Source organism: Ranitomeya variabilis, chromosome 1, assembly GCF_051348905.1.
Source record: "Ranitomeya variabilis isolate aRanVar5 chromosome 1, aRanVar5.hap1, whole genome shotgun sequence".
Lineage (NCBI taxonomy): Eukaryota > Metazoa > Chordata > Amphibia > Anura > Dendrobatidae > Ranitomeya > Ranitomeya variabilis.
The window spans coordinates 299,657,518-299,671,055 of record NC_135232.1 but is presented as its reverse complement, the minus strand read 5'-3'; the positions used below and the strand labels follow the sequence as shown (position 1 = coordinate 299,671,055).

At 46.9% G+C, this 13,538-nt stretch overlaps 1 protein-coding gene across 3 annotated transcripts in view; it reads left to right on the top strand.

The window, feature by feature from the left end:
* The window catches only part of ANKRD13A (ankyrin repeat domain 13A), an 81,497-nt gene that overhangs the window by 30,000 nt on the left and 37,959 nt on the right, over nucleotides 1-13,538 (top strand). For all 3 annotated transcript variants that reach the window (XM_077295574.1, XM_077295585.1, XM_077295592.1), the window contains one exon: nucleotides 11,792-11,837. In XM_077295574.1, the coding sequence (XP_077151689.1) occupies nucleotides 11,792-11,837 (46 nt within the window). The remainder of the gene's footprint in view (nucleotides 1-11,791; nucleotides 11,838-13,538) is intronic.

Genomic DNA, 13,538 nt, shown 5'->3' with positions numbered 1-13,538 from the left:
CCTAATGCTTTTGCAGAAAACTGGAGAAGGCTAACACCGTCCTGGGGTGTATACTGCAGAGGAGGAGCCATGGTTAATCTTTTTCAGATTATGCATAGTGTCGCCTCCTAGTGGACAGCAGCATAACACCCATGGTCCTGTGTCCCCCAATTAGAGGCTAAGAGAAAGAGATTTTACGGTGAGTACACAAAAATCTCCTTTTTCAGTTTTGAGCTAATGATATGATCGTGGTCCCAGGCGGCCTGGGGGGGGTTCTGCATTTGGTTCTCTGCTTCATACTGATGGCTTATGACAGGTCACTGATCCATCACTGACCTACCCCCTATTTTACATACTAAATATAATGTGTAGTGAAAAAGAAAAATCACATTGCTGCAGCATGGTCGCATGTATAATATGCATTCAATTATTTTTTTAGTGATCTACATTTATTCTGAAAAAAAAACAAAACATCTGTTTCTTGGAGCCTTCATTGGGGGACACAGGAACCATGGGTGTATGCTGCTGCCACTAGGAGGCTGACACTATGCAAATAAAAAAGTTAGCTCCTCCTTCAGTGTACACCCCACCGACAGGAAGTAGGATATTCAGTTAGTGAGAAAGCAGTAGGAGAAGCAACGTGTAAAAGAGAGAGAATAATAATATAATAATAATCTTTATTTATAAAGCGCCAACAAGTTCCGCAGCGCTCTACAGATTAACAGTTTCAAACACTCAGAGTGTTCAAAGAACTCAAAAGTTAACAGTATAACACAATAAACAGAGCTGTTCAACTTGGGAGGGTGCTGTGTCCCCCAATGAAGGCTCTGAGAAACAGATTTTACGGTAAGCAACCAAAAATCCTGTTTTCTCTATCGCCTCATTGGGGGGGACACAGGATCCATGGGACGTCCCAAAGCAGTCCCTGGGGTGGGAACATCAGAAAAACTCCATTCAGGTCGGAGGACTCACCACTGTCGCCTGCAAGATCCTTCCGCCTAGGCTGGCAACTGCCGAAGCGTAGGTATGGAGCCTATAACATTTGGCAAATGAGTGAACGGAACACCAGGTTGCCGCCTAGCAAAGTTGTAGAGCGGATGCCTGATGGTGTACTGCCCAGGAGGCGCCCACTGCCCGGGGAAGAGTGAGTCTTAATCCCAGGAGGAGTCACTCTGTTCTTGACCCGGTAAGCCTCCAGAATGGCAGGTCTGATCCAGAGAACAATCGTAACCTTGGAAGCCGGCAGGCCTCTTGGCGTACCGTCTGGAATGACAAAAAGACGGTCCATCTTCCTAAAGAAGGCGGTCCTAGACAAATAGATCCTCACCGCCCTGACCAGGTCTAGCCTGTTCAGCGAACGCCCCAGGACGATCTTATTCAAGTAAAAAGGAGGACACCACCCTGGGAAGAAAAGGCGACGAAGGCCGTAAAACTACCCTATCCTGGTGAAGAACCAAGAAATGGGGCGACAGGAGAGAGCGACCAACTCCGAGGCACGCCAGGAGTGGAGGAGATGGCCACCAGAAACGCCACCTTGCAGGACAGAAAAGACAGTGAGGCCTCATGGGGAGGTTCAAGGGGGGAACCCCACTGAGCCTCCAGAACAAGATTTCAAGGGGAGAACCCCATTGAGCCTCCAGAACAAGATTGAGGTCCCAGGGATCCACAGGAGTCTGGTACGTGAGAGCCGCATGCGCCACTTCTTGAAGAAAAGTTCTGATCTGAGAACGGGACGGATATAAATCCTTGTACCGTGATAGCCAGTAGCTAAGGACTTCTGAAAGGGACTTCAGAAAAAGAATGGAAAGGGTTGCTATCTGACCCTTTTAAAGTACTAAGGGCAAGGCCAGCATCAAGTCCGCCTTGAGAAAATGGCCAAAAGGGAAGGTTTCAACGGTAAAGCTGTTAATTTGAGCCACCAAGAACTCTGTGGCAGATAGGTTTTTGGTACAGACGATCTGGCCCGTCTGGGGGCCTCCAGTGGGAGTCCGCGAGGAAATGGGCGATCTCAGGGAACCAGAACCTTCTGGGCCAATCTGTTGCTGTCAGAATGACCGGTACCCCCTCCGCGTTGATCTTCAACAGCCTGGGAAGAAAGGGAAGGGAGGAGCAGATAGGGAAGTACAAATTGCGACCCAGGAATGGCCAAGGTATCGGTATCCACAACAAGAGGATCGCGGACCTGGAAACAAACGGTGGAACCTTCCTAAACAGTCGGGATGCCAGGAGATCCGTGTCCGGAGTTCCCCCATCATAAGCCAAATTTGAAGGAAGACCTCCTGAAGCAGGGACCATTCTCCTGCCGCAAGGCCCTCGCGGCAGAGAAAACACTGCGGCCTAGTTGTCCACGCCGGGGATACGCACTGCGGATAGTGCCGAAACCGTCGCCTCTGCCCAGAGGAGGATCTTGGATATCTCCGCCATTGCCAAAAGACTCTGATTCCCTCCCTGGTGAGTGACATATGCACCGCCGAGGCATTGGACGTCTGGGTTCTGACTGGCAGACCTCTGAGAAGCCTTTCCCAGTGACTCAGGGATAGAAGAATGGCCCCTATCTCAAGGGTGTCGATCGGCAGAGAGGACTCTTGCTCCGACCAATGCCCCCTTCACTAACGGATGGCGAGAAACTGCGCCCCAGCGGGGAAGGCTGGTGACCGTCGTCACCACCTGCCATGGGAGGACCGGACCTGGGGAATGAGAGGGGATGACAGCCAATTGAGAGGCTATTAGAATTGGACGGAAAGCCGGATCTGAGGATCCAGAGACAGCACAGACGTGTCCCACTGAGAAAGGAAGTGACGGGCGGGAAAAAAGCCCGCCCGATGAAAACGGAAATGGGCGGAGTCGCGGCGCCGGAAGTAGACCCGGGCAGAAGCCGGGGCCTAAATTAGAGGCCGGCGACCGCCGAAGAAGGCCGCTGCGCTGAAGAACGAGCGGTGCGGCCTGCGGAAAGGGGAACAGCGCAACTGTCGCCAAGGTCTCCGCACCGGACGAGGAACGTGTCCGCCAGAGGAAGTAGGCAGTGGGGCTGCCTGTAGAGACCGCAGCGCCGGAGCGAGGAAGCAGAGCGGCTGCCGGAATAAAAGGCAGCGGCTAAAAAGGTCGCCGCGCCGGAGGAAAGATAGGGCGGCCCCCCGGAACAAGGAGGGGAAGCTAACTGGGACGGGTGGGGGAAATACGTCAACTCCCACGCCGTCCGTTACTAACCTTAAACCGAGAAAGGTGTCAGACGTCCATGGAGCTGATGGTGGACGTCCTCATCTCCTCCAACCGACAGGCTCTGGTGGGTGAGGGACGGAGCTAGGACCGAACTTCTAAGCACGCTTGTGTGCTAGGATCATGGTCCTGCTGTCGGATCTATGAGGATACGGGGTGGCAGTTCACACCGTACTCATAGTCCATAATGTGGGATTTCAGGTGTTACTGTTCACCCTGTATCCCTCCGGAAAAAACCTGTAAGAAAACGACGCACATTGAGGTAGATAAGGGTCTAATGAAAGACCAGTGTCCACCTCCTACTGACACTAAGCCAGGGCCGGACTGGGACTAAAATTCAGCCCTGGCATTTGAAGTTACACAGGCCCACTTGTCACATGGTGACTGTATAATATCTTTGTACACTTGTAGGCAGGGCCGGTTTTAGGCAAAGTGGGGCCCTAGGCAAAGTTTAAAATGGGTCCCCAAATGCTAACATATTGCACATCACACAAAAGCATTTCTGTTGTATTTACGTGCGCTGAGTTCAGGCCACTAAATGAGTTTGATCGACAATACGGAAGTTGTTCAACGCTTGTTTCCCGGCCTCTTTCCACCAGCTGAGGAATAATGATGAGACAGAACGATCACTAATAGATCACCATACAGTATCATGTTTTCAGCAGCACATCTACAGTTTACACTGGCAATGTGCTGCTGACAACAAGGCTTTTTGTTCCAGCAAAAACAATCCGAATATGCAGCATTTTACTTGTTTAGTAAAATACACCCCATAGTCCTCCATATATTATAATGTGCTCCATAGTCCTCCATATAGTATAATACACTCCCTATAGTCCTCCATATATTAAAATACACTGCTCAGTCCTCCACATAGTATAATACACTCCTCATAGTCCTCCATATAGCATAATACAATCCTCATAGTCCTCCATATAGCATAATACAATCCTCATAGTGCTCCATATAGTATAATGCACCGCCACAGTCATCCATGTAGTACAATTCACTTCCCATAGTATAATGCATCCCATAGTTCTTCATATAGTATAACGCATTCCCCATAGTCCTCGATACAGTATAATGCAGCCCACATATAGTATAATGCAGCCACCCCAGAGTATAATGCAGCCACCCCACAGAGTATAATGCAGCCACCCCAGAGTATGTAACCCCCATAGAATATAATACAGCCCACCTCCCCATAATATATAATGTAGCCCCCCATAGAATATAATGCAGCCCCCCATAGTATATAACGCAGCCTCCCCCATAGAATATAATATACCCCCACAATAGTATATAACACAGCCACATAGTACATAACATGGCCTCCCCCATAGAATATAATATACTCCCCATAGTATATAGCAAAGCCCGCATATTATATAGCACAAACCGCATAGTATACAGCACAGCCTGCATACTATAGCACAGCTCGCGTAGTAGATAACACAGCCCACACAGCAGTATTCAGCACAGACCACACAGTAGTATACAGCACAGACCACACAGTAGTATACAGCACAGACCACACAGTAGTATACAGCACAGCCCACGTAGAAGTATACAGCACAGTCCACACAGTAGTATACAGCACAGCCCACAGAGTAATATAAACAGCACAGCCCACAAAGTAATATATACAGCACAGCCCACAAAGTAATATATACAGCACAGCCCACAGAGAACTATATACAGCACAGCCCACAGAGAACTATATACAGCACAGCCCACAGAGAACTATATAAAGCACAGCCCAGAGTACTATATACAGCACAGCCCAGAGTACTATATAAAGCACAGCCCAGAGAGTACTATATACAGCACAGCCCAGAGAGTACTATATACAGCACAGCCCAGAGAGTACTATATACAGCACAGCCCAGAGAGTACTATATACAGCACAGCCCACAGAGTACTATATACAGCACAGCCCACAGAGTACTATACACAGCACAGCCCACAGAGTACTATATACAGCACAGCCCACAGAGTACTATATACAGCACAGCCCACAGAGTACTATATACAGCACAGCCCACAGAGTACTATATACAGCACAGCCCACAGAGTACTATATACAGCACAGCCCACAGAGTACTATACACAGCACAGCCCACAGAGTACTATACACAGCACAGCCCACAGAGTACTATATACAGCACAGCCCACAGAGTACTATATACAGCACAGCCCACAGAGTACTATATACAGCACAGCCCACAGAGTACTATATACAGCACAGCCCACAGAGTACTATATACAGCACAGCCCACAGAGTACTATATACAGCACAGCCGACAGAGAACTATATACAGCACACAGTAGTATACAGCACAGAGCACAGCCCACAGAGAACTATATACAGCCCACAGTAGTATACAGCACAGAGTACAGCCCACAGAGAACTATATACAGCACAGAGCACAGCCCACAGAGAACTATATACAGCCCACAGTAGCATACAGCACAGAGCACAGCCCACAGATAACTATATACAGCCCACAGTAGTATACAGCACAGAGCACAGCCCACAGAGAACTATATACAGCACAGAGCACAGCCCACAGAGAACTATATACAGCCCACAGCAGTATACAGCACAGAGCACAGCCCACAGAGAACTATATACAGCCCACAGCAGTATACAGCACAGAGCACAGCCCACAGAGAACTATATATAGCACAGAGCACACAGTAGTATACAGCACAGAGCACAGCCCACAGAGAGCTATATACAGCCCACAGCAGTATACAGCACAGAGCACAGCCCACAGAGAACTATATACAGCCCACAGCAGTATACAGCACAGAGCACAGCCCACAGAGAACTATATATAGCACAGAGCACACAGTAGTATACAGCACAGAGCACAGCCCACAGAGAGCTATATACAGCCCACAGCAGTATACAGCACAGAGCACAGCCCACAGAGAACTATATACAGCCCACAGTAGTATACAGCACAGAGCACAGCCCACAGAGCTATATACAGCCCACAGTAGTATACAGCACAGAGCACAGCCCACAGAGAACTATATACAGCCCACAGCAGTATACAGCACAGAGCACAGCCCACAGAGAACTATATACAGCCCACAGCAGTATACAGCACAGAGCACAGCCCACAGAGAACTATATATAGCACAGAGCACACAGTAGTATACAGCACAGAGCACAGCCCACAGAGAGCTATATACAGCCCACAGCAGTATACAGCACAGAGCACAGCCCACAGTAGTATACAGCACAGAGCACAGCCCACAGAGAACTATATACAGCCCACAGCAGTATACAGCACAGAGCACAGCCCACAGAGAACTATATACAGCCCACAGCAGTATACAGCACAGAGCACAGCCCACAGAGAACTATATATAGCACAGAGCACACAGTAGTATACAGCACAGAGCACAGCCCACAGAGAGCTATATACAGCCCACAGCAGTATACAGCACAGAGCACAGCCCAGAGAACTATATACAGCCCACAGTAGTATACAGCACAGAGCACAGCCCACAGAGAACTATATACAGCCCACAGCAGTATACAGCACAGAGCACAGCCCACAGAGAACTATATACAGCCCACAGCAGTATACAGCACAGAGCACAGCCCAAAGAGAACTATATACAGCCCACAGCAGTATACAGCACAGAGCACAGCCCACAGAGAACTATATACAGCCCACAGCAGTATACAGCACAGAGCACAGCCCAAAGAGAACTATATATAGCACAGAGCACACAGTAGTATACAGCACAGAGCACAGCCCACAGAGAGCTATATACAGCCCACAGCAGTATACAGCACAGAGCACAGCCCACAGAGAACTATATACAGCCCACAGTAGTATACAGCACAGAGCACAGCCCACAGAGAGCTATATACAGCCCACAGCAGTATACAGCACAGAGCACAGCCCACAGAGAACTATATACAGCCCACAGCAGTATACAGCACAGAGCACAGCCCACAGAGAACTATATACAGCCCACAGCAGTATACAGCACAGAGCACAGCCCACAGAGAACTATATACAGCCCACAGCAGTATACAGCACAGAGCACAGCCCACAGAGAACTATATACAGCCCACAGCAGTATACAGCACAGAGCACAGCCCACAGAGAACTATATACAGCCCACATCTCTTCTCTTCCTCCCCTCACCTCCTCCGAGAATGGCCCCACAGTCCAGAAAAAAAAAAACTCTCCTCACCTCTCCTCGTGCCCAGCGTTGCTTCCTGGTTCCTGCTCCTGTCTCAGCAGCTGCAGTCTGCCCGGGACACAGCAGGTGCGTGATGATATGACATCATCGCGCACCCGCAGTGTCAGAGGCAGAGCGGGGAATGATGGGAGAGGAGCGTCTGTGGACGCTCTCTCCTCCATCATTGCATTCAACTGTACCGGCGTCTATACGCCGGTATAGTTGAATGCGACGGCGGGGGCGGCGGATTGAGTGGCCCACCACTGGCACCGGCCCTTCTGGCATTTGCCAGAAGTGCCCTATGGCCAGTCCGGCCCTGCACTAAGCTAAACTGAATATCCTACTTCTTGTCGGTGGGGTGTACACTGCAGAGGAGGAGCTAACTTTTTTATTTGCATAGTGTCAGCCTCCTAGTGGCAGCAGCATACACCCATGGTTCCTGTGTCCCCCAATGAGGCGATAGAGAAAGTCTCTCAAAATGGTGCAAGCCGTGCCATTTTGCCAGAGGGAAAAAAAACAAACTTGTCTCCACCAAGATGGTGGCGCCTGCGCAGTAGCATCTATCGGATCACCGATGGACGCTACGGCATGGCCAGCATCATTTTGAGACAGTTTTTTTTTTTCTTTCTTTTTTTTTTTTTTTTCCCAGATTAAAAATATATCACTAAATAAAATTTATTGCATATTATAGATGTGATCATGCTGCAGCAACTGCCTGCTGAATGTGGTTATTTTATTTTTTCAATACATATTATATTCAATATGTAAAATTGGGTGCAGGTCACTGAGGTCATACAAATGGGTATGTAAGCAGGGCACCACATAAAGACCCCCCCTACAGGCCTCCCCAAAGCACAAGCATATCGTTAACTTAAAATAGAGATTGAACAACCACAAGACAGATTTCATCAGCCAACCAAGATATCATTTTAATTGGTAAAACAGCGCCGACCTGACACTGTGTGTAGGTTACCGTGCACAACCCTGCTGACAGGTTCCTTTTAATACTCCATCTGCCTGTGCAACTCCAGTGACCGAAGCTAAGTCTAATCGCTGCCATTTAAGTAATGAAATGCCTTGAAGAAGAGTATGGCATTCATACCTTTGAGACAAATATATATCTAATATATAAAGCTGAATGTGTGTGTGTGTGTATGTATGTATGTATGTATGTATGTCCGGGATTGGCATCTGAACCGTAGCAGCTACAGCCACAAAATTTTGCACAGTCACACGTCTGGACCCCGAGAGCGTCATAGGCTATGTTGTGAGGTGAAATTTTAACCCCGCGCTTTCCAATTCACCAAACAATTTTGCCCCTATCTACATAATGGGGAAAAAGTGAAAGGAAAAGTGTTGGAGGCGTCGCAGCTACAGGCACAAAATTTTGCACAGTCACACGTCTGGACCCTGAGAGCGTCAAAGCTATATTGTGAGGTGAAATTTTAACCCCGCGCTTTCCAAGTCACCAAACAATTTTGCCCCTATCTACATAATGGGGAAAAAATGAAAGGAAAAGTGTTGGAGGCAAATTAACAGCTGCCAGATGTGAACAAGGGGGACTTAAAGAATGACAGCGATGGCACCAAAGAGTATATACTGTACAGTTGCTAAGGTGGGGCCCCAACATGGGATAATCACACCACCACGGGGATATGAACACACACACAAAATGCGCCACACACTACCACGTGCTCGAACACATATACCACCCTCAGTGCACATTTCACCACACATACACCAACCTCGCCACATAAAAGTAGAAACACAAAAGTCGCCGCTCAAAACTCGCCACGCGCAAAACTCTCCACATGCAAAACTCGCCACACGTGCAAAACTCGCCACACGCAAAACTTGCACACGCAGAAAAATTGCCACACGCAGAAAAATTGCCACATGCACAAAAGTTGCAACACATGCAAAAGTTGCCTCACACAAAACTTGCACATACTCAAAAGGCACCACACATAAAACTCGCCACGCGCAAAACTCGCCATGCGCAAAACTTGCTGCACACAACTTGCTACACTAACCTGTCACATGCAACTCGACACACAAAAAGTGGCTACACGCATGTCGCCACACAAAACTCATCTCACAAAAGTCCCTACATGCATGTCGCCACACGCAACTCAACACACACAACTTGACACACGAAACTCGCCCTAAAACACACACAAGTCTGGTATCCTTCAAAAATAAAAATCTGATTAATAAGCAGACAAACTACAAGAGCAACAAATGTACCATATAGGAATCCGGCAGCTGTCAGTCACATGACCAGTCTATTATGTGTATGTGTGAGCTAATATATACTGCCAGGGGGTGGGCTTACTGTTGGCTGGGGATTTATCAGGCTGCCATTTTAGCTTACAAATACTGAGGTAAAAATACTGACCAAATAACGTGTGAACGAGGGCTAATACAGGAGGAGATGGCATACAGCTATATACTATATACAGGAGATGACACACAGGTATATACTATTTACAGGGGAGATGACACACAGGTATATACTATATACAGGAGGAGATGACACACAGATATATACTATATACAGGAGAGATGACACACAGGTATATACTATATAGAGGAGGAGATGACATACAGGTACATACTACATACAGGAGGAGATGACATACAGGTATATACTATATACAGGAGGAGATGACACACAGGTATATACTATATACAGGAGCAGATTACCTACAGGTATATAGTATATACAGGAGGAGATGACACAGGTATATGCTATGTATAGGAGGAGATGACATACAGGTATATACTATATACAGGAGATGACACACAGATATATACTATATATAGGTGAGATGACACACAGGTATATACTATATACAGGAGATTACATACAGGTATATCTAATATATAAAGCTGAATGTGTGTATGTATGTATGTGTGTATGTCCGGGATTGGCATCTGTACCGTCGCAGCTACAGCCACAAAATTTTGCACAGTCACACGTCTGGACCCCGAGAGCGTCATAGGCTATGTTGTGAGGTGAAATTTTAACCCCGCGCGTTCCAATTCACCAAACAATTTTGCTCCTATCTACATAATGGGGAAAAAGTGAAGGGAAAAGTGTTGGAGGAAAATTGACAGCTGCCAGATGTGAACAATGAGGACTTAAAGAATGAGAGCGATGGCGACAAAGAGTATATACCGTACAGTTGCTAAGGTGGGGCCCCGACATGGGATACTCACCACACACGGGGATATGAACACAAACACAAAATGCGCCACACACTACCACGTGCTTGAACACATATACCACCCTCAGCACACATTTCACCACACACACACACCAACCTCGCCACATAAAAGTCGAAACACAAAAGTCACCACTCAAAACTCGCTACATGCAAAACTCGCCATATGCAAAACTAGGCTCACGCAAAACTCGCCACACGTGCAAAACTCACCTCATGGAAAACTCACCTCATGCAAAACTTGCACACACAGAAAAATTGCCACATGTACAAAAGTTGCACCACATGCAAAAGTTGCCTCACACAAAACTTGCACATACTCAAAATGCACCACACATAAAACTCGCCACGCGCAAAACTCGCCATGCACAAATCTTGCTGCACACAACTTGCTACACTAACCTGTCACATGCAACTCAACACACAAAATGTTGCTACACGCATGTCGCCACACAAAACTCATCTCACAAAAGTCGCTACATGCATGTCGCCACACGCAACTCAACACACACAACTTGACACATAAAACTCGCCCTAAAACACACACAAGTCTGGTATTGTCCTTCAAAAATAAAAATCTGATTAATAAGCAAACTACAAGAGCAACAAATGTACCATATAGGAAATACGGCAGCTGTCAGTCACATGACCTGTCTATTATGTGTATGTGTGAGCTAATATATACTGCCAGGGGGGAGGGCTTCCTGTTGGCTGGGGATTTATCAGGCTGCCAATAGCAACCAATCACAGCTCAGCTTCTATTTTGCTACAGTTAATTAACCTGAGCTCTGATTGGTTAATATAGGCAACAAAGACATTCTCAGTATAACAAAGCTAATATATGTTGTGAAATGCTTCTATTTGCTTAGTTTTTGCCTTTTAATAATTACATTTCTATCTATTTGTTTTGTGGTTTTTGTGTGCAGAATAAATTTTTGTTAACACATTCTATTTTGCTAACAGCAGTCATTAACCCGGGCGAAGCCGGGTAGTACAGCTAGTATATATATATAACACATACACATACACACATACATATACACCTTGGAAACATTTTAAAGAGAGGCAGATCTCATTTATCTTAATGCATTATATGTAGCATTTATTAGTAAAAAGCAGATTCACATTATTTTCTCTTTTGTTTTATTTTTCATCAGGCTTCTGATTTTTATGTGGAAATGAAATGGGAGTTCACAAGCTGGGGTAAGCTGATACCAAATTTTCCACAATATAAAAACATTTTGACATCGAACTCTCCCATACAGGTTTTTATTGGTTTTTATTTTGTCAATGTTTCATGCTTTTATGGTTCTTATATTCCTCCAGCTATATCCAGAATAGGCTATCATATATTCACATGAGGAATAATCTTCTTTTCTGGCTATTCTGTGTGTTGTGTTTTACATTTTCACCTGTTTTCTCCTCTGCAGGCTTTGCCTCTTTTTTTGCAATTGACTTTGAGCAGGTAGGAGGAGAGAGGAGATTATCTGCTACGAGGTCGCCCATACATGACAAACAGAGAGAGAGGAATTCTTACTCTTCATCCCTTAGTTAGAATACAGACACAACAGTTGTACTGAGCTGTGTAGATGTGAATCCAGCCCTGGGGTAAGGTAAAAGATTTGCTACAAAGCTCAGACTATCTCTGTACCTCCGTCTGGTAGTTTTCCCAATCTGCTCCTTACTCCTCTTCTACCCTCCCTTACCTGTAGAGCACGTGTTAAACTGTAGCCCGCAGGCCAAATCTGGCCCGTGAGCTGATAACGTGAAACCCGCGAGGAAGACAGCCCTCCCACGCCTGTTCTGCAGTCTGAAGGAGCTGCATCAGAGACAAGCAAGTGCCCTGTGCACAGTGAATGTAATGTTACTTGCCGGCAATTCTTCAGACCTCCCACTGCAGTGTCCTAGCAGGTGACCAGACAAGAGATGCTTCTGTGCAAGGATAGATAAGATGTTTCTTCTCTATCTAGTAAATCCCCATGTGACTGCAGCTTTCCTCTGCTGGGAGGAAGCGGCAGGAGAATTGTACTCTTTCCTGTGCCAATCCGAAACACAGCAGGGATTCCTCACACGTACTGCTCTCCTGGGCTGAACATTACAGCACTGTAGGTTTGCTTACATGTTCATTCCATACCACTTGTTTTTTTCTTTGCTACATTCTTGAGGCTTTTGATTTCAGTCTTGTCGAATAGCTAGTGTGCTTAAGTTTTACTTCAAGATCCAAAATTTGCCATCTTAAAAGGCACCAGAGGAAGAACACCAGCATCACCTCCCCTGCCTACCCCTCTCTGCCATGCCCAGGTTCTGTAGCGAAGAGTAGGAATGTGGTCCAGCATAAAGTGCCTGAATCTAGTGCTCTTCCTGTGAGGTAAGGCTGCTTCCACACTAGCGTCGTTTGCAATACGTCGCAATGCGTCGTTTAGGAGAAAAAACGCATCCTGCAAAGTTGTCTGCAGGATGCGTTTTTTCCCCATAGACTTACATTACCAACGCATTGCGACATATGGCCACACGTCGCAACCGTCGTGCGACGGTTGCGTCGTGTTTTGGCGGACCGCCGGCACAAAAAAACGTTACATGTAACGTTTTTTTGTGCGGCGAGTCCGCCATTTTCAACCTTACAATGGGTCAGCGGAAGCGTTGTAAGACTGCTTCCGCTGCCCACATCGGGCATTTCTTTCACAACGCGCGTCGGCACGTCGGGCCGACGCATAGCGACGGCCCCGTTCCGACGCTAGTGTGAAAGTAGCCTAACTCGTCCCTGCAGCAAACAGAGAGGAGTTGTACCCTGAAGGAGTAATGGCATTTCTCTGGTGTCGAACCTGGGAGGCGCCATTTCAGCTACAACAGTGCCACAGTCATCTTGAGATTCATTTAAGGAGTTGTCCAGTTTAAAATGACAAG